Here is a 22,468-nt window from a genome sequence, read left to right as displayed (position 1 = left end):
CATTTGCTTTGTGGAGCTGGATCAAACATAGGCAGATACTTATTTTTCAAACAGTAGAAAATAAAACTCTAAAAAGAGGAAGTCTCCCCTCTTTAGCAGGATGGTGGTTTGTCCTAAGGATGAGCTATACAGCAGTTCAGGAGGCCTGCATATTACTATGCAGATTTCTACACTTTACAGCATACTTTCTGGAGTTCAGTATGACTATTTATACAAACACTTCAGGACCTAAATTAAATGCAGTTTTATATAACTAAGAGCCCACCTTCACTACAACCAGAAGAGTCAGGCGAGCCAGGTGCAGAACCTTAGCTCACTTTCCATAAGCAATGTTATAACTCTGCATAGTCCAAGGACCAGTTAGGTCTGTGTAAGCTACAACTAGTAAGTTGTTTTGTAACCAGGTACCCTGACTGCTGTAGGGTAGATGGGTCCTAATCATACAGTCCCAGAACTGGTTCAGGGCTCAGTAAAGAAGAATTGCAAAACACCAGATTTCATCTGACAGAGTAGGAAAGACAGACTCCCTCCCCCATCTGAAAGGTCCTTACTCTGACCATGGAGAGTTAGTTCAAAGCAGCATTTGTACTGTATCTTGAAACAGATCAATTTTCTGAGTAAGCAGTCTCATGTCCCCACAGCAGGTTCGCTGCCCTCCACGTTAATACAAAACCCTAGCATGATTGGTAAATCCCACTCTGCAAATTATCAGCATCACACTTCTAAATCCCAGTTTGATCTCTGATATAGTGCATTTTGAAATAGCTAAAACTCTTCCTTTCACCAATAGCCCCATCTCTGTTGTAATTTCAACACACACTAATCCTGTTAGAAATGTGAACCTGTCATCCAGAAGAGTTTTTACAGCACCTTTTTCTCTGGAAAGAGTCATTGCTGGGAAAACATGCAAACAAGAGTTGATTGTGTTATCCCTTTGGATTGTTTGACTTTTCATGATGAATGAACTAAGGGAGGCAGACTTTATACCCTTCTTAGAAGCATTTCTATAAACAAACTAAGTTTTCCTAGCTTTCAATGTAGCTTTATTTAAACAGCTGAGCATCAACAAATCCAGAGCCTAGTTAACAGATTGTTTCAGCATTTCTAGTGTGCGTATCTTGTATATTACATCTGATGCAGAAAGATAAGCTGTAGTGTTCCTTATTGCCCAGAATATCTGAGACAGAGGGTGTCTATGCTTTGCCCAACTCAGGGCTTCAGTGGCAGCTTGCCAGGAACCCAGGGTGCACCCCCCCCCCCCCCCCCCCCCGCTCCTTTTAGTATGTAGGTAATACCTGCAAATACTACATATTCCAGCAGGCAGTGCTCCAGTCTTGGAGGATCCAAACAGCTGGGCAAGGTGGAGCACTGCATACTGGAGCTGTAGGGTCCATAGGCTTCCCCTTCTAACAAGGTGGCTTTGGGGTGACTGGTGGAAATGTAAGCCACACTTTAACCACCCTGGTTTGAGGACATGATTATGAGTAGCTATCACTAACCTATGTCTGCCTCTGCAAATGCAGAAGGGGATTTGTTGAACAGTCACAAGTTAGCCTTGTTTCAACACAGATTCCTCTCCTCTCACTATGGGGCCTCCCCTCCGAGGGGGCTGGAGAAGCCCAGTCCAGGGAGGATTCTTATACTCTTCCCTAACAGTGGGGCAGAGAGAAGAACAGGGTTACCATCCCAAGCACCAAGTTCAATCATGTAGGCCAAGAGGAGCAGCAAGAATGACAGCTGCTAAAATCAAGAGCTGAACGGACTGGAACAAAACAAGCAGCTTTGTAGATTGTATTGATAAAAGATGCTGGCAAAACCTCAAAAAAATTATCCACAGCAAGGGTAGGGAAGAAGCTTGTTGAACATTCCTCTCTGCTACAGGCAGCATCTCCCCTATTTTGAGTTATATTTAACACTGGCTAATAGTGTGTTTGTATTTTTAACGCCCCAGACAAAATGCTGAGGGGAAAAAGAAGTTTAAAAAGTAGTTAAAACACTTTTTAAAATTCAAAGTCTTGAAGTACCTCAGTGCTTCTGGCAGAAACAGTCTTACTGCTTTCCACCCAAGTCTTATCTCATGCATTGAGCTGCATCCTTCCTGTCCCATTTACTAAACATAACTGGAATTCAGCCTACTGACAGCCCAATCTAGGTAATGTTCTGGAACAGCTAATTTAGGCAATACCTCCAGCAATACCAGACAGGGAAGCAGGCCATGTGATCTACTAGTCAGCACAAAGGATTGGAATCTGAAAAGACTGTGCAACCTCAAGTCAGCAGATGGAAACTGGGTTAAAAAAAAAAATTAAACAAAAAAACCAGTCCTGAATCCAAGTTGATATTTGAGGTAAAATTACCAAAAAATGCCAGCATCTTTAAAAATAAAAAATAAAATTAATAAATAAAAAAGCTGTGCCATCCCCCCTGCCCTCAAAGAGAAGCCCCAACTGATTACATCAGCAAGTAGCATGGAACTATACAAGTGTCACAGCCAAGTAGAGTTGGAGTTTAAAGAGGCTCCCTGGACTTTTGTCCTTTGACTCTAAGACATCCTCAGTCCCTGATGCATGCAAGAGCCCTATCTAGGGCGATGCAGCAGTGTAACTGGATCAGCACATTTCTCTCCCCTATATTCAGAGGCAGTTACCCTGAACTAAGTTGGCTCTACCAGCGGTTCTGGTTAACTCCATGGCAGCTTTGGCATCATCCCACTTCTCGTCTTGCAGAACAGCAGCACCTCTTTTGTTCCCGCTGTCTGTTGTAGAGGAGCCACCCACTCTGCCTTGGTCCTCACCCTGACCCCGAACCTCCCCCATCCTGCATCCAAGGGAGCAAGCAGCCTTGTTCCCAGTCGTGTTGGTTATTCAAGGATCTCTTTAGCTAGTCTGGTGTTGGCTGGGGTGGTTGGGAGATGGAATTGGAATGGAATGGCCTTTTGTTTCCTGTCTAGTTGATCAGGGGTTTCCCTGCCTTCTTGTCAGCAGCTCAAGCTTGCTCTTTGTCTGCCCTCCACAGCCGCTCCTTGACCTCCAGGGGCAGGGTGTTGAACAGGTCCTCCTCCACCACCAGCCCACTGCGTTTCAGCAGAGGACACTCCCCCAGCTCCACCGGCAGGCACTCCAGGCGGTTCCCCCGCAGCTCTATCTGGGACAGGTTGGTCAGCTCGCCCACCCGAGATGGCAGTGATTGCAGCACATTGTTTCCCAGGTTCAAGGTCCGCAGCTTCCTGCACTGGAAGAGCTCAGGTGGGAGACTCTCAATCTGAAAAGAGAAATCAGAAAGATACAAATGTGACATGTGCTCACCTAAAGCAAGGCAAGCAGACGAGATGTAGTCAGACAAAAGCACCAGCCTCCAAATACTAATTTCTCCCTTAAATGCATTTCTGCTTTCTTCTAGGCTGACCTTTATGCATGGAACGCTTTCCCTAAGATACAGTAAAACTACTACCTTGTCCTCACGCAGATCTTCTTTTACCGTACTATTTACAGTCAACTGCCACATGAAAATGGCTAGCCCAGAGCCAAATAGAGATTACTGACAGAAGCAGGGAATATCCGAAACCCACTCACATCTAGTCTGTACAGCCATGTGTTCCCATCGGTGTTTCCTTTGTCCCCTCCCAGAATCCATCCATTATCTGTTCTCCCACTTGGAGTTTAAGCTTTTCACATTGACAGCCCTTCCCTGTTTGTATGGCACCTAGCACCGTAAGGCTCTGATCCTGATCAGGGCCGCAGGGTGCTAGAATAATAAAAGTAAAATGACAGGGAGATTCCATTTTTAAAGTTCAGTGATTAGCCACCTGCCAAACAATAAATCAAACACAAAAAAACCACTATTCCCAACACAAGTCAGGCTATTCCCTACATGGTTCAGTTCTGATCTGCAGCACACACATCCCTCCATACCCTGGTTATAATCCAGTTTTGCAGCCATATCTCAGTGCTTTCCATGGTACCCCTAACTACTGCAATTACTGATCATGCCAAGTATTTGAACAGCTCATCACTCTGTAGTTCTCCTACAGAATTAGAGACCAATGTATTATTTCTCTCTCTCAAATGGAGGACTCTTGCTCTCCCAGCTTTCCCCCGTTCCCTGCCACCAGGGCTTCTTAATTGGCACAGCTCTGTCTGTTCCTAAGACTGACCCAACTTTCACCTTGAAACAGCTGAGGTAGAGTTTGAGCCTGCCAGTTCTTTCCTCCACAGAAGGAAATGTAAATGACCTCTTCTCTTCCTAGCTGCTCCAAAGTAAACAGCCTGCAGTAACCCAGGGGAGCCCTGCCTTACACCCATGTTATTTGGACAGTTGTAATACATGGGAGGCTCCCTCCCCACCGCTCATTTTCTATCTGCAGGATCAGAGACCAGCAAAAAGGCACCAAGTATACTATATGGACACACATTGCTAGGGTCCTCCTCCTAGCCTCTCTCTCATTGTAGCCCCTACCCTGCAAGAATAGAGATCATTTGCATTGTAACTGAGGCAGAGACCAGGTCTTATTCTTCTGTGTAGCACATAGGTCCAAACAATAATTCAGGTGGCCAGTGAGCTTCTCCTACAAACATCTGCTCCCTCAGGGCATGGAAGCATTAGTACTCCAATCCCATTGCTATTGTGGAAGGCAACATTCTGCTTCTTCCTTGAGCTGCCCTGCTCTAATCCTGAGGATGGCATGCAAACAAACATCTCCTCCCCTTAAAAGCCTGGCAGAAACAGGGAGACAGCGTTTTTGTTTTCCTCTGAAGCATCAAGTATTGTCCCTGGATGGAAGTGAGGAACTTGACTAAATGGAATGGGGGCAAATCTGATATAGTGAGTTGTGTTCCTAGGAGTGATTTACTAATGAGAACAGCAGGCTAGTGGTTTGTGAGCATTTAAGTGGATATCGAGCCATTAAAAGAAATGGATGATGGGAATTCAGTGTAATATTTGATCTTGACCAGTACAGCCCATTTTTGATCCAGTGTGCTGGGGAAGGAGGGGGAGAAGCCATGCAGGTTTCCAGTCGTATACATGTTCTAGTGTCTATTCGAATGCTAGATTTTTGTGCTTCCCAATCTGTTGTATCCCCCCTTCCTTCATTTTACTTAGAAAGTAAGCTCATGGGCAGGCACGATCCTTTCATTGTGCGCACGGGCGGCACTGAACACAATGGGTCCCTGATCAGGGACCTTCTAGGCACTACCACGATGCTCAATTTTTTGACAGTGTCAAAATGCACCGAGAGAAATTAAATACCCAGCACCATTGGCTCCCCCCGCCCCATGCACCAATAGCCAAGTGTCAGACAGGGAGATTACTAGTCCAATCAGACTGTCATGGTATCATAGTCTGACAACAACACTATAGTTGAAATTTTTATTTCGTTTATTTTATTTTTTTGCCAGCCATGCCTTCTTCCAGCAATACAAATATAAAAGCTTATGGGGTTGGGTTCAATAGATTCAGGCATCACTTCATGACCTTCTCCTTAACTCAGTGAAAGTCTCAGCCTATCCTTTGTTTAAAACATAATTGCACCCTATTTTAACTTTAATTATGCGCACAAGATCTGCCTGGAGCAGCCATTGGCTACAGAGAGTCTTTAACAAACAGCCAAAGTTCTGAATAAGCTAGAGCCAGTGGAACAGCAACAGCAACAAACAGCAGCTTTATTCAGCCATCGTTATTTGGAACCGTCGTTCTGCACAAGCTGCAAAATTCAGCCTGGTAGTCATATAACTAATAAGACCAATCACTTGTTTTCAAGTGGCAGGAGTGGACTTTATCAAAGAAGAAAGTTGTGTGTTACAACAGGGCCTGATTCCCAGAAAGACTGGGTTGTACTAGCCAGCTCCAGAAGTAGCTATTTACTAGGGCTGCTGGGCTAGCAGGGGAGCTTTGAGATAGAATTCTTAGGGTCAGGAAATGCCAGTCTATCAGCACTTGCATTTTCTGCTGCTGCTGACTGTAAATAACCAGGCTTCCTGAGCCCAAGGGTAATTGTGGCCTTGCCTACATCTCTGCAGGGAACAAGAGCTGATTAGCTGTTTCACTGGATCTCCAGGAGACAGGGGGCTAGGCAGGAAAGAGAATACTGCTTCTAGCCTTCATGGTGCATTAGTGTCTTTGGAAGAACAAGATGGGTGGTTCCACATTTTATTGCAAAAATAGAGCTGCCTCAAGCTTCTTTTCATCCAGAAGAGAAACTCCACCCACAGCTTGCAGAGGATGCACGTCTTGTCTTAACCCTGTGTAACCTGGACTGTTGAACAATTGCCAAAAAAAGGGTACTGTTCAAAACCTGTATAGTTCTGCACCTTAAAATAGAGCCTTAAAAGCTTCCTTCACTTTGCTTAGTGCGGCATCCAGCAAGAGCCAGATGACGGATGCTACATTGAAGACTCCTCCTACTCAGGGAGGAAAATGATTTTAGTTTTAAACCTATTGCTGAAATGTGACTGGCTATACAATACCACATGCCTTCCCCAATGCCAGGGATGGTAGGTTAGCCACAGCTTAATCGGGTGTTAAGGGTGGTTTAAACAGACAGAATGGCTTCTTAAACACTAGCTGTTTAGCTTAATTTTTCTGAAGGTTATAGATCAAAGTTAATGCAGAATGGGCACCACTTCTCTGGCTCCTGGGCTGCCACTTCACTTTTAGAAGCAAGGTGGCTACTGAAAAACAACCAAAAGCTGGTTAGAATTTTAGAAGCCTCCTTGACAATTTATAATACAATTGTTAAGTTGTTTTGCCTCTAGAGTTTTCCCTATAAAAGGCAGCAATACTGAAGAAGTTTTTTGGTAACATCACTTAGACAGTATCGACTTGTCAAGATGTATCTAAAGCATTAGGGGCCTTATTGCAGACTGAAAAATATGGGTATCCTCATAAGAGGCAGGATTTTGCTGCATATTTCCACCTGAATTCATAATCCCTTGTCATGGCTGGTTGCTCTTTGTGCAATTATGTTACCAGACTTCTTTGAGACTTCCGGTGGGAATAAGTAATCAGATGGACTTTTAAAGCAGCAAAATATTTTGTTCTCATGTCTCTAGCAACAAAGCCTCCTGGGTTTTGTGGACAGAAAGAAACAAGTAGAATTCTAACCAGAGTATTTTTAGTTTCTATGAGGCATCAGTGGATCTTCAAATATAAATAGGCCAAATGCAGCCTTTAGTTCAACATACTTTATAAGCAATTTACAGTATTTTATGTAACCCAGGTTCAGAACTGCAGGACAATCCACTGGGAGGAGTTATTGAAGTGAAAGTATGTCATAGCAACATCAGGCACCATGTCACAATCGGGTCATCTCTTCCACATTTTGCTGCTCCTAAGCAATTAAATGGAAGCTCATTAGGACCAAAGTAACTGCCTGATCCAATATTGCAATACCTTCTCTGCTTGTAAGTTACAAAGAAAAACTGCAACTGTGTTAAACCAGAGCCTGATTTACATGTGGAGAGGACCTTACATTTGCTGTAGTCTGAAGGTACATGTGCACTTGTATCAGTCAGTGATTAGTCACGTTAAAGGCCCAAGGGCAGGTCAAATCTTAAAACGCTGCAGTGCCACTGTAGGGCTTCAGTGAAGATGCTACTATGCTGATGAGAGAGCTTCTCCTGTCAGCATAGCTACCGCCTCTTGCGGAGGTGGATTAACTATGTTGACAGGAAAAGCCCCCCTATCAACATATACTGACCTAAGCCCTGGTGTAGATAGCACTACAGCGGGTCCCAGATATACATCGGGGTTGTGTTCTTGAAAAGGGTGACGGATACCGAAACGACACATACCGGGGACCTGCTGGTACAGTAGTGGCGTAGGTAGGTGGGCGATGACGGGGGCAGAAGAGTAGGAGCGATCTGACTGCCTCTCCCGCTGGCCTTGCGATGGGGGGCAGGGCACATAGCTCCTGGCCAGAGCATCTCCCGTAAAAATGTGTGCACCACCACCACCCCCTGCTCCGCCGGGTGCTCCTGCCAGGGTGCAGAGGTTCACCCCGCTGGGATACGGGGGCTTGCCCCGACCCCCTGAGCGATGTAGTTATACTGATGTAAGTTTGTAGTGTAGACCTGGCCTGATTTAGCTCACTATATAGGCTAAGGACAGTGCACCAACCCAGATATTTCAGCTCAGAGTTTGCTTCTGGTACTACTCACAAAAGGTCTTTTAAAGTGGTAGTTAGAAAAAGGCCTCACAGAATAAGTGTCTCTAATTGTACAAGACACTAGAAAGACTCCTTCAGAGGCCGACTACTTGTCAACAGGTGGTTCTAGACAGCGTGCTGCATGGACAGGAGCAGCCATAATCCAACATGTATAAAACAGCATCTACTGGGTTTGTAATTTACAAAGAAACTGCTGCATGTCTACTGCCGTTTTTTTTTTTTTAAGATCATGTAGATACCAGTTTCCAAAATGCTGTTACCTGCCCAGTGAGCAACTAATGAGTAACAGTTACCTACATTTCTAGGACATTCTTATGGGATTAATATTGGAGAATTACATAAGAAGTGGATCAAGGTCTTTGTAGCATACCACACCTTTAATTCTCTGCACAGCTCCACCTTTACCTATTTTCTTCTGCAAAATATAGGCAGCTAGTTACATCCCACATCCCCTTGTTTCCTATGCTGCTCTTTCACATTAACTCTTCCTTTTGCATTGTCCTCCCACTCTCCGCTTTCCACCTGGATTCATGTTGCCCCCTATGCTAGCAACAGTCACTTCCTGGGCACTAGGTAGCCCAGTGCTGTGTGACAAGCCACTTTTCACAAAGCCTCCTATATGCGGATCTCCTTAGCAAGCTTCTCATGGAGGAAGTATTTGATATTAGATTGTGAACTCTTCAAGGCAGGTCCTGTCTCAAGGTGTTCTGTAAAGCATTGTGTACACTTATAGCACCAAACACCCTGACAGCAGTCCTATGCAGACACACATGGGTGGCTAATGGCCTCAGTTTATATTGCAAATGGTTTAAGTATATAGTGCTGCATTCTTAAGTGTAATTTCTCAGTTCTCTAGTCTAAGAAACTACTGAAGAGCAGCCAAAACAGCTATGTTTGCAATCTACCCATTAGCCAAAAAGAATTTAATTGAAGATTTGGGTTTGTTTTTGCAAAGTTTCATCCTAAGAAAGTTGTACAGACAAGGAACAAAGTTAAGTATAAATTGTAGTGCCAAGATATTGCACACCCCACTGTAGCAGTTAAATGCTTCTAATACACTTCATAGCAGGCAGCAGGAATCTTAGAATGCAGCTTTATCCAATCCATGCATCTCCGCCACACTCCCTCCTCACTTACCCTGTTGGCTGTCACAGCTAGGTTCTGCAGGTTCTGCAGTAGCCCAATGTCTGCCGGTATAGAAGTCAAGTTATTGTGGCTGAGATCCAAGTACCGCAGCTTCCGGCAATAGAAAAGCTGGGTGGGTATCTTCTCTATCTTGTTGCGGTTAAGGTAAAGGCGCTCCAAGTTGGTGAGGTTGCCGATCTGCACGGGGATGTAGGCTATATGGTTGTACCACAACTTAAGGCAAGTGAGACGGTGTAGGTGCTGGAAGCTGATGATCTCCTCAATGGTCTTGAGGTTATTGTCCTTCAGGTCGATCTCTTGGAGGTTGTGGAGGCTGAAGATAGAGTGTGGGATGCGTTCCAGGTCACAGCGGATCAGCTCCAGCTCTGTCAGGTTGACCATCTTCTTAAGGCTGTTGAGGACAATGAGCTTGGTACCCTCGTTGTTGATGGAGAGCTTCTGGAGGTGCACACCAACGTCCGTCACCACCTGCGGCAGCTTGGTGAGGTTGCTCTTCAGCCGAAGTACCTTGAGCCGCTTCAGTTCCCTCAGTCCGTCAATCACAATGTAACGGTTGTTCTCTGCACTCAGGTTCCCTGTCAAGTGGAGCTCCTCCAAGGTCTTTAGGCTATAAATCCACAGAGGGATTTCCTTGATGTCTGTGAACTTAATGTGCAAAGATTTCAGGTTCTCCCTCAGGAAGGCAAGGGCTGGGGCCTCGATCTTGGCAGCCGTGTGGTAGAGCCACAGCTCCTTCAGGCTGGTGAGCTGGGCAATGCTTGGCGGGATAGTAACATCGGGGATGAGCTCCAGCTTCAACACCTCCAACTCGATAAGGTCAAAGACGGTGTCGGGGATGCCACTCAGCATGAAGAGATGCAGCTCCAGCTTGTCCTGGGAGTTCTTGGTGATCCTCTGCCGCAGCTTCTCCAAGGTCCACTCATTGTTGAGGTTCAGCTGCCGCAGCTTGTTCTCACTCACTTCAGACAGAAAGACAGCGAATCGCTTGGAGTAGAGGGGGTCGTACTGGTCGATCAGGTGCAGCATGAAAGCAAAGTCGTTCTTGACGTCAGGGATGTCACTATAGCTGCTCTCCTCCCGGATGGACTCAAAGGAGTATTTTTTGAGGGATCGCCTCAGCATCCACCAGAGTGTGTACATGCAGATCAGTCCATAGAAGATCACCAGGCTAATGTAGAAAGAGGCTAGGATTTTGAAGAGAGTGGCAAGAGGGTGAGCACAGCGGTACATGCGATAACCGGTCAGGCTCTCGATGTCCACCTTGCAGTCAATGTCAAACCTGATGTTGTTGACATAGTAGACAGTGTAGCAGATGATCAAGATGAATTTGATCACCTTGATGATGGTTTGTCTCATGTAGAGGCGATAGACTATGTCTCCCTCCTCCACGTGCGTGCGGAACTTTTTAACTTTCTCAAAAAGCGCTTTGGCCTGTTCCCCTTCTTTCTTGTCCAAGACGCCTGTCTCAGAGCGATCGACAATCCCTTGCTCAATCCGCGACTTTGTTCTCTGTAGCATGGGGACTGTGGCTTCCACATCCTCACTGATTGTGGAAGATTTCTTCTCCATGGAGCCATTCATCTTCCCAAAGGCAGGCTTGGGATCACTCTCCTCCACCACGGTCTCAGACAGTGCTCGTGTTGTCCACGGAGAGTCAAAACACTTCAGCAGAATAGATACAAAATGCTCCAGCTTGGAGCTGGTCCTTGGGAATTTGAACCAGAAATTGCTGCAAGCCAAGAAGATCAGTGTGTGTAGCAGCACCAGGTAAGGGAAATACTTGGCAAACCAGTGAAGGCGATTCTCATAGCACACTGCATCCACATAGTTATACTGGTGCCGGTCTAGGTCATATTGGATCCCTGTAGGCCCAGTGTCCTGAGATGGGACAAGACTAGAGTTATAGTAAGTGGGGTCTGGAGTTGCAGCTGTCCAACCTCTGAAAGAGTCATTGCAGGAGTCTTTGGTAACCCATTTGCAGGGCAAGCAGATCATTTTGTCCTGGGTGACCTGAAGTGTCCCTCCAAACACTGCAATCATCAGCATGACTATGGAAATGTAGTCCGTGAAGACATCCCACCATGGTTTCAGGATGCGGTATGCTGGCTGGGTATCAGCAAAATAACGCAGTTCAGTGACAGGAATCATGGTTCACCTAAAAGGAAGCCACAGGCAGATGTTACTGGAAGAGAACAGTTTGTTTTGTTTTTAAGTGAAGACAAGGAAAGCAGGGAGGTCAGATTATATAAAGAAGGTATCTGCTGGCTCAGTCAAAAAAACCCCACACAATTTCAAGTCCAATTTTGAGATAAATAAATGAAGTTCCATAATGAGCAAAAGCAGTTAGCTGCTTAGAGGTTTGTGTGAAGTTAGTATGTGGTCTTAATTCCTGACAAATTGGTATCCATCACAAGCCACCACAACTGCATCCTTAATTAACAGTCTGGGGGACCAAGGACTCTCACCTCTAGAGATAGTCACCAGGACCATGTTTGGCTATGTTGATAGGCTGGCATGTAGAGGCTTGCCCTACTATTGCACCAATTCCATGGCTAAGAAATTCAGTTTCTAGTATGGTGAGCCTGCCACCTTTCAGAAGCATTATGTTCACACAAAGCAAGCAGCTACTCGTTCTAAGTGCACAAACATGCTGAAAAATTAGAAAAATCAATTCTGCATTATTGCTGCTGTCCCACAAGCTTGGAAAGGTGTGTTGTCTGAAACTGCATGGAAAATAGAGAACTATTTGCCAGTGTTGCCTCACTAAGGAAGTTCACTATCATCTTTGAGAAAACAAACTGAGGAGAGAGAAAATAGGGACAGTGGGAAAGGCTGGATATCATGCCTTTCCCCTCCAGTTAGCAGGACTTTGCTCTTTTCTATGCACTAACCCCTGCAAGAGGACTGAGTAATTTGTTCTGTGTAGGATGCAGTTACAAGATTCCAACGTATATGTTCTCTACATTTTCTTGTACTGCCATTATCTTGATAAGTGAGGAAGGGAGGAGGATTAACAGAGAATTAAATTAAGTTCTCCAGTCAGCCACTCCTACCTGACAGCATACATCTCGACAGGGGTTTAAGCATCACAAGGGAACACAAGTTCTGGGAAGCAGAGACATTAGTACACAGCTTACACTGCAGTTCAGTGATGTAGAGGTTTTTTGATTGAGTTTTAAGCCTGTAAACCACACACACAAGATGCCCTGGGACCAGCCTGGGTAATATGGCACTCACTGTAATGCCTCCTTGTCCGTCACTCAGGAGCTTTCATTGGGCTCCTAGCATCAGGCTCAGTTCTAGGTGTAAGGGGAAAGCAGTGGTACAGCCACAAAATAGCTGGGAACAAGCAAAGATCAGGAGTGAAAAAGCACCAATCTTTCAGCCACTTTGAGGGAAGCAACTAAATAGTAAAGAGATGTGGGAGGCAGGGACCCAGCCCCTTCACTCCTCCCCCCAGTGAAGGCACCTTTAAGAGAAGAATATTTTCTCAGAGGGTCTTTATCACAGGTGCTAGGGGAGTGCTAGTAGAGCTCTACTAACTCAGTTTACCTCATCCATCCAAGTAATCCATTTCTCCATCCCTACCCCATAAACATCAGAGCAGGATACTTACTTTCTGCTTTAGGATTCCTGCTGCAGTAGGCTGGAAAAGACTGTGAAACAATTCCATAGTGATGAGCCAAAACTTAATGGCAGGCTGCACTCCCAGGGGATGAAAAGACAAGAGGTTTCACACAGACCCCTCTCCCTCATCCTGATCCCAGGGAACAGAATAGAACTCACATGGAGAGTCCCCTCGGCCCTAATCCCACTGATGCCTCACTCAAAGGAAGAGGAGTTCTTTGCTCAAATGGCTGAGATAAGACTAAAACATCTGGAGAAAGGGGAAAGCCTATATTAGCCGCACACATCTGCAGGAATGTAGCTAGCTCTCTAACAGGGCTGGGCTTCCTAAACCCGCCTACACTTGTGGGAAACCACTGCTTCATTTCTGGGTGATTCATATAACAGAAGAGAGATTTTATAAGGTCAGTTCCCCACCGCTACCATTCAGGCTTCACCCCAGGCTTCTAGCCTTCCCATGAGTTTCTAAAGGCGATCTGCTAAGTAGTACAATATCCTCCCAATACTTTCCTAGCAGACAGCATTTAGAGATTGCATCGTGTTGATCTGCAATCATTCATGCTTAGCGCTAGTAGCAAAAGGGGTTAAAAGCAAAGATTGTAATTCATTCATGTTTCTGTTAGAGTGCAGTGTAGGATCCTATTTCATTTTCCCCTCTTCCCTGCAGTCATATGTAATTAAAACTCAGATGTTATTCATTTGTGTTAAGAAGGGGTTGCACCCTGTCTCAATAACTCCTTACAGTCCAAAGGAGAAGTAATAAAGCTATTGGTCAGCCCCCACAGTAGGGTGACCGGACAGCAAGTGTGAAAAAATCAGGACAGGGGTGGGGGAGTAATAAGCGCCTATATAAGACAAAGACCCACATATCTGGACTGTCCCTATAAAATCAGGACATCTGGTCACCCTACCTCCCAGCACCTGAAGATTTTCACCCCCAGAATGTCCAGTTACAGGGTAGAGTTCACCATGTGGAGCAGGAAGTGTTAACTGCCTGGTACTTCCATTTAGTAGATTTTTAAGAAAGCCAGAAGGGGAAGAGCTCATCTCAGGAATTTGTGATCCAGCTCTTAAGGCTGGGATTTGGTTCCGGGATTCCAGACCCTGTCAGGCTGGAACTGTCAGACTCAGCTAATGTCACCAAGACAGGAATTTTATCATCTCTTACAGCAGCAAGCCAGCCACACCAGAGTCGTCACTCTGGCCTGCTTTTGGGGGGTAGGGGGTAGAGGAAGAGACACACTGAATCCACGAGAAAAAAGCATGACAGGCTTACTGCAATAACTACCTCTGCCAGCTGCATGGGGTAGAAAAATCTCCATTTATATCCTGCAATTCCTGATAGGCTAAGGAATTATTTGATTGAAAGTCTGTTGAGTTTGGCTCAGGTTATGGTCTATTTATACTTTGTCAACAAGTGAATCCTCAATAAGGTGGAGGCAGGAAATATTCTGTCTTCTAGTAATAATCATAGGACTGGAGAGGACCTCGAGAGGTCATCTAGTCCAGTCCTCTGCACTCATGGCAGGACTAAGTATTATCTAGACCATTCCTGACAGAGGTGTCTAACCTGCTCTTAAAAATCTCCAATGATGGAGATTCCACAACCTCCCTAGGCAATTTATTCCAGTACTTAACCACCCTGACAGTTAGGAAGTTTTTCCTAATGTCCAACCTAAACCACCCTTGCTGCAATTTAAGCCCATTCCTTCTTGTCCTATCCTCAGAGGTTAAGAACAATTTTTCTTCCTTCTCCTTGTAACAACCTTTTATGTACTTGAAAACTTATGTCCCCTCTCAGTCTTCCCTTCTCCAGACTAAACAAACCCAGTTTTTTCAATCTTCCCTCATACGTCACGTTTTCTAGACCTTTAATCATTTTTGTTGCTCTTCTCTGGACTTTCTCCAATTTGTCCACATCTTTCCTGAAATGTGGCACCCAGAACTGGACACAATAGGACCTCCAGTTGAGGCCTAATCAGCGCAGAGTAGAGTGAAGAATTACTTCTCATGTCTTGCTTACAACAGTCCTACTAATACATCCCAGAATGATGTTTGCTTTTTTTTGCAACAGTGTTACACTGTTGACTCATATTTAGCTTGTGGTCCACTATGACCCCCAGACCCCTTTCCACAGTACTCCTTCCTAGGCAGTCATTTCCCATTTTGCATGTGTGCAACTGATTGTTCCTTCTAAGTGGAGCACTTTGCATTTGTCCTTATTGAATTTCATCCTATTTACTTCAGACCATTTCTCCAGTTTGTCTAGATCATTCTGAATTTTAATCCTATCCTCCAAAGCATATGCTTTATAAGTGCACTCTCTATGCCATTATCTAAATCACTGATTAAGATATTGAACAGAACCAGACCCAGAACTGATCCCTGTGGGACCCCACTCAATATGCCCTTCCAGCTTGATTGTGAACCACTGGTAACTACTCTGGGAATGGTTTTCCAACCAGTTATGCACCCACCTTATAGTAGTAGAATTTCCCTAGTTTGTTTATAATGATGCAGGATAACTGAAGACTAGAAGTCACACTCTCCTCATCCAACACTCATTCCCCTCGGAGGCAGGGCAGGTTCCACAGGTGCTAGACAAAGCAGTGGAATTAAGGTCATTTTATAGCAGCCAGTATCTGCTGTGTCCCACTGTCCCGTTCCCAACATCTGGAATTAGAAGCATATGGGCAAAAAAGGGACAGTTTTAAAACAGGGGTGCTTTTCTAAGCCAAGTCAGTTCACTTTCTCATGTCCGAACAGGGTTGGAGGAGAGGGAAGCCAGGAAGAGCTGCCTAGTCTAAGGATGCTGATCAAGCTCAGGACTGAAGGGAGGGATGAGATCAGCCCTAGGGGCTGCATTCAGGACTTATTTTCCAAATATCTGTAGCTCTATGGCATGCGGTTAGAAGTAATCCCTTTGCTAAGCCAGTGTTCTGTGATTTCCTGCCACATTGTCCCTAAAGGGGTTAACTGAGAAACCAGAGCTCCCAGAGCCAGTGGGAACTCTATGGGAATTTGTCTAAGCAACGGGGGCTCAGGAGAGCTGGAGCACTGGTTTCAGGGTCTAAGGCAGGGGTGGCCAACCTGTGGCTCCGGAGCCACATGCGGCTCTTGAGCCACATGCGGCTCTTCAGAAGTTAATATGCAGCTCCTTGTATAGGCACAGACTCCGGGGCTGGAGCTACAGGCGCCAACTTTCCAATGTGCCGGGGGGTGCTCACTGCTCAAGCCCTGGCTCTGCCACTGGCCCTACCCCCATTCCACCCCTTCCTGCCCACTTCCCTGAGGCTGCAGTGCCCTTGCTCCTTCCCCCTCCCCCCAGACTCCTTGCAGGGCAGGAAACAGCTGATCGGGAGGTGGGGGGAGAGGTGCTAATCGGTGGGTGGGAGGCGCTGGGAAAGGGGCAAGGGAGCTGCTGACTTATTACTGACTATATGCATCCGAAGAAGTGGGTTGTAGCCCACGAAAGCTTATGCTCTAATAAATTTGTTAGTCTCTAAGGTGCCACAAGTACTCCTGTTCTTTTTGCGGATACAGACTAACACGGCTGCTACTCTGAAACCTGACTTATTACTGTGGCTCTTTGGCAATATACATTGGTAAATTCTGGCTCCTTCTCAGGCTCAGGTTAACCACCCTTGGTCTAAGGTAACTGGACTGTGGGGTGCCACTGCCCAAGAAGGGTGTCAGACGACATGGGGATTTCACCTAGGAGTGTGCCTGAGAGACCCAGAGCTAGGACCAGTGACTAGTCATTATCCAAACCCAGGGGGTTTAGAAGCAGATGGGATCCAGCATTTGGGTCCACTCAGACTGGCATCTGCCCAGAGAGGGAAAGTGGGGCATTCAGGATATAGCTAGAGGGGGTCTGAGTGTTAATGGCACTGAACAGCCTCTCATCTCATGCACTTAAAGACTGGATGTGAATGCTCCAGGCCACTCCAGACTCCATGTGACAGAGCCCTGACAGCCTCGGCAGGGGAAGAGATTATTAAGGATTTAAGGACAGGTTTTAGTTGTCTCATTAGAGATGAGGGAGAAGTAAATACCAGTGGCAAGTCTACTGATGCAAGACAAGTGTCCCCTCCCTATACATCTCCCGTTGCAGAAGCTTCTCAGTCTGAGAACCCAGAAACAGGGGCACTCACACCATTGTGAGCTCTGCTGATGGAGGCTAAGGAAAGCAGTACAGTGATCTCTAGAAAGTGAGTTTAATTCACGTTTAAAGTCAAATTAGTCTTCACCGTGCTTGCATACTCACAGCTGGTTTGGACCCACTAGACGTCTGGTCCTTCACTTATCAGAAATAAAGGAAAGAGACCTTTTGGCTAAAGGAATATATGCAAGGCAGGCTGTGGAAACAGCCTACACTGGAGGGGGAAATAAAAATCCTACAAGGGTAATCTGCCTTGTTTTGATTCTTCATAGTACTGCTGCATTCCCCTTGTCCCCCCAGTAACCTTTTCCAAAGGAACGGACTATTTCTTTGAAGGCTCCAACCGTACGTTGAATGCTGCTATTGCTCACTCAATGCCACCTCACAGATTGTTTCCAGGATACGCAGCTCTCCTGCTTCTACCAGGGTAGGGGAAAGGCTGCAGACTGCATCCTCACTCAAGTGTAAGTACACAAGACTAATGATACACATGCCAGCTCACTCCATAAATACACCCCCTCCTAGGGTCCCTACATCACCATCAGCCTCCAAATTTAGATGAAAGAGCACCTTTTGCAGTGTCCTGTTCCATCATACTCACCTCTCTAACCAGTCAGCTGTGGGAACAAGGGAACCTTTCATTTACTAAAAGATTTAAAATTATTATTGTAACAACTTACAGTGCACCAGCCAAGAGATGTAGCAGATTCACAGAGCTGTATGGATAGTTTTACACAGGCTACTATGACAGAAGTTACAGCAAAGATGGATTTTCACAACTGGTTTGCCATACCACAGTGATCACTGCAGACACAAGTGTCACTAAATGCCATTGCCATCTCTTATCCAGAGACACACAGCAAGGCATTTTATAATGGAGCACAAGAGCTGGGATGCCCTGGGCATGACTACCACACATGGAAAGTAGAATCAGTCAGTATCAAAAACTGAATCAAAAACCCACAACACACTGCACATCTGAAACTCTGGGTGTCTCAGGCCCTACAAAGCAGCACATGGCTAGTCTTGATTCAAGCTGACTGTGTTCCTTGGATGTGTCAGCTTCTCTCACTAGTTTGCTAAACACCTTATCTGACCCTTCACTTGACCAGTCTCACTCCCTGGTTACAGCTATGTAACCACAAGAAAAATACTGTGACTACAGACCAGAAAGCCAGGGTGTCCTTGGATAAGTCACCTTAAATTTCCGAGGCGGTCTCTTCCAGGATCCCTTAAATCTGAGCAGGTCCTAACCCTGAAAGATGCAGTGTACAATACATGAACCCAGCCTGCACTGCAATCTTATCTCCCTCTCTGCCCTTGCAATAATTCAGTTCCATCTTTAGCCCATTTTGAATATACTCGTAATATAAGGTGCCCTCCTCCCAAAACATGGGCTGGAAACTAGAAGTGAACAGCTGCCCCATAGGATTACTTACTTCCAAGAAGAGAAACAGGGATATAAGATTGGTTCAGACGCAGGGAGAGGACTTATTCCTCTTAAGAGTACAGCTCTTCCTGCTGGTGAGCCACAGACATGTTACAAGAAATCAGCAGAGCACAGCTTCCCTTCCTACCGCTTCTTCCCCTCCCCGAAATCTTGAGGACAGCAGCACAAAGCCCCTTTTGTTCAGACACCAGAGTCCAATTAAAAAAAAAAAAAAACTCCTCAGGCCAGACGCAGGATTGGAGATTTCCCACCACCACATGTTTAGTTGCCCCAGAGTTAAAGGAAAAAGAGCTGGAAGCAGCTCCAAGTTTCCAGCCATCTTTCGGAAAAGCTTTCCTAGAAGAAGGATAGCAGCGAGCCCAGCTGGAGAAGCCTGAAAACTGGCAGCAGAGGAAACCAACTAAGTAACTTAATCCATCCTGTCTCAGAGCACTTTAAAAAGTGAAGGATGTTTAAAGCAGCAGGAGAGAAATAACCCACCTGCCCCCCCGCCTTCCAGTTGAGACAAAATAAGACAATTCCCTCAATAACACAAGTTCTTCTGGAGGCTCCTTATCACCCTTCATTCCAGCTAAAATGAGAGGTTTAAAATGGGGCATTTAGAATTAGAGCAACTCCATTCCAAAGAGTTAGTGTTACCTCAGCCAGGAAGTGTAAAGCAGGGGTTCTCAAACTGGGGGTCGGGACCCCTTCAGGTGGTCATGAGGTTATTACATGGGGGGGGAAGTCATGAGCTGTCAGCCTCCCCCCAAAACCCTGCTTTGCCTCCAGCATTTATAATGGTGTTAAATATATATTTAAAAAATCACCTTAAATTTATTAGGGGAAGGGGTGTCAAACTCAAAGACTTGCTATGTGAGAGGGGTCACCAGTACAAAAATCTGAGACCCCCTGGTGTAAAGCATTAACACAGATACTCCATTTTCAAACTCAAGGGTGAAGATCGAAGGCAGCAAATCAGCCTTCTGTTTTAAGATCCTGGGTTTTCCCTTTGAGGAGGACACCAGGTGCCAAATTTGGGCACAGAATGAGATTAAGTTAATCCCTCTGACTTGTGTTTTACACTGTGGGATTGACACACCCTTAGCTACAGCAACACAAGCCAGCCAGGTTACAATGCAGCATTCATCTTCCCAGCCACGTAATCACCATTTCTGAATCACTGAGATAAACTGCCCTTACTAAGCAGTGGCTGCTGACACACAGTTTGCATTTTTCGTAGGAGTTCCAAGTGAAGTCCAGCTGCTGATAGCCAGATGGGTAGATTCTCATGCAGCCAGTCACCGATAGCGTGGAACATTCAGCAATTCCTGAGTTGCTGGTATGGTGGGTAGGAAACGGGCTGACTGAAGAGTTGCATTTCCTGTAGGACTCCTGGGGAGGAGAGGAATAATCCCAATCCAGCCCCAGAGAGCAGGGCTACAAATAGCATTTGCCTAAGTGTTTCAGCAGGACAGCTACCCTCCAGAGGCAGCACTGGCAGCAAGTTCTTGCTCCAGCAGCATGTGACTCATGGTTGACTCAGCACACAAGCAAGCCTGCCCTGACAAGTACAGGGAAGAACATCTGCAGGAGAACAGAGAAAATCCAGATTGGAGCTTTGATCACATGACCTGATTTATGCCTTTCAGTGGCATTCCACCCCATCCTGGAAGGAAGTGAACCAGGGAATTTGGTGTTATCAGTGGAGTCCACACACTGGAGCAACAATCCTAACATCAGCATGACGCAGAGCTGCACAAACCAGGGTGACTTCTGACGACTTACTAGAATGATGCAAGCCAAAGAGATAAGCACTAGACTGTGTGAGCTTATGAATTATAAATATACAAATCAGTGAATGAAGCAGGCTATCCACAGTTAGTCTTTTCTTTTAGCTATGGGGAGTACAAGTGCTTCAAGGGCAGTGGAATTTTTCAACCATCTTATTCCATCAGGATACTACATGTGCTTATGCAGAGATGTGATCTCTGTATTACTTTGAGGCTTTCAAGCACCACAGAGAAGTTTAAATATAAACCTCTCAGTTTAAACCCAATGATGTAACAAATTCAGAGTAAGATTCACAAGGTTTATCTTCCATATAAATCATACACCCAAGAAGCAGGCAGGGGAACCTTGGACTGGTGTAGTGTCAACCCACCCTCAAATGCACCAGGCAAAATCATGATTTGTGCTGTTCAGATACCTAGACAGCCCTTAAGTCTCCTTTTCCTGACCACTAGGAATAACTGAATGAAGAGGACTTACTGGCATTTTGTGACTAGCTTCTAGGTAAAGGATAGGATCACTAAATTGGAATAGGAAGCGTCAAGTATCAAACTTTGAGATGGCATCTCCCCAAGCAGTCATTGAATTAACTATTCAGATCTCATAGTTTAACCGTGGAGAAGATGAATGCAATCAGAAGGAAAGCAAGAGTGCAGCAGCTTTTTTTAAGCTATAAGCAGAGGAAACCAGCAAAAATCTCTCTTGGTTGATAGATAACATGACCAGAGATCCACTCAGGATGGATAACCAGTGGTAAACCCAAGAAAGGCTGCTACAACAGGCTTGGACAGACAGCAGCAGCAGGAAGAGAAATAAGACACCAGCTATCCTGTGATATGTAACCTCAGTCTTTCAACAAAAGAACAACAACAAAAAGAGGAGGAATAATCATATGATCACCTATTTGTCCTACAAGTCTTGCATTCAGGATATGGGCGTTCCAGAAAACAGACTCCTCAAGTATTCTAAATCCAGCAATTGACACATCAAGTTCAGATCACCACCAAACCTGTTCTCATTAGTGAGAAGCTATCAGAGTTCTGAACTGCCCCACATGGATCACCCAGAAGCCAATGAGGACAAAACTGGTAAGATGCTCTTTTACAAGGCTAGGGTGACCAGATGTCCCGATTTTATAGGAACTGTCCTGATTTTTGGGTCTTTTTCTTATATAGGCTCCTATTACCCCTCACCCCGTCCCAATTTTTCCACACTTGCTGTCTGGTCACCCTAGCCAAGGCCAGTATCAATGCCTTGCTGTGCACAGAGCCTGGGTCTTGAGGAAAAGCAGCTAGCACTACCTGCAATGTGTAAAGTTAATTTTGCAGTGAACACTGATGCTCAGTATGTAAGGAATAGGTGCTATTTTTACAACAGGGTGGGCATGGTGGAGTAGCTTTAGTCTCAAACAATTTTATAGCAACAACGAGAACTTAAAAGGGTTGCACAGCCTAGCTAACTCAATTGGATTCCAAGTCACAATACAAACTATACACAAATAGTTTAAAAGTGTCCCAAAAGCTTTTGATAGGCTCTGCCTCCTTCCTATAAAGACAGGCGGTCATAACTCTGACTTGATAACAGTTTGTACCTATTAAGCCTGTGCTACACCTCAACTGACTCATTTGGAGATATGTTATGCAGTCAAGAGGCTCACTACACTGCCTCCAGGTACCCCTTCTTTAAGGTACTAGCTGAGCTGGTGGTCTGTATCTGCCCCATGGTAAAAAACAAAAACAAAAAAATGCGACTTATATACAACTTCTATAAACTTTACTACCTATACTGCAGTGCTCCCTTCCCAGTGTCCCTTTGTATCCTTTACCAAGTCCACCATTTATGCTTGGAACACCTCCCTCAAGTGCCAAACCAATTCTCTTCATTCAGTGCCCCTTTTAACAAAATCCATCCACAAAGTCCAACAAGCCACTGAAGTAGGAGAAAGCTCTGCAGTGCAGTGCTCTGAGATTGGATGACATGCTGGCCACCCAGTAATTTGTTCATCTGAACTATACTGTAATTTACTGGGCAGGGATCATCTGTCACAGATTTTTAGTCCATCAAGCACACTCAGTACTCAATATAATGTTAGAAGGGTTTAGACAGCCCATAGTCCAGAACATGGTTATCACAACCTCAGCCTTTAGCA

At 45.4% G+C, this 22,468-nt stretch overlaps 1 protein-coding gene across 2 annotated transcripts in view; it reads right to left on the bottom strand.

Annotated features, from left to right (window-relative positions):
- Positions 1-1,273: 1,273 nt before the first annotated feature.
- LRRC8A (leucine rich repeat containing 8 VRAC subunit A) overlaps positions 1,274-22,468 on the bottom strand; it is a 26,049-nt gene continuing 4,854 nt past the window's right edge. The window contains exons 1-3 of one of the 2 annotated variants that reach the window (XM_024192988.2): positions 12,927-13,206; positions 9,302-11,465; positions 1,274-3,261 (exon numbers count right to left, since the gene is read on the bottom strand). In XM_024192988.2, coding sequence (XP_024048756.1) covers positions 2,986-3,261; positions 9,302-11,458 — 2,433 coding nt within the window. In that variant the 5' untranslated portion in view covers positions 11,459-11,465; positions 12,927-13,206 and the 3' untranslated portion in view covers positions 1,274-2,985. Of the gene's footprint in view, positions 3,262-9,301; positions 11,466-12,926; positions 13,207-22,468 lie in introns of those variants that run through there. The other variant, XM_024192987.3, reaches the window with a different exon arrangement.

Source organism: Terrapene carolina, unplaced genomic scaffold, assembly GCF_002925995.2.
Source record: "Terrapene carolina triunguis isolate 2854851 unplaced genomic scaffold, T_m_triunguis-2.0 Scaffold238, whole genome shotgun sequence".
Taxonomy (NCBI): domain Eukaryota; kingdom Metazoa; phylum Chordata; order Testudines; family Emydidae; genus Terrapene; species Terrapene triunguis.
The sequence above is the reverse complement of the archived record's forward strand: the minus strand, read 5'-3'. Positions and strand labels throughout refer to the sequence as shown.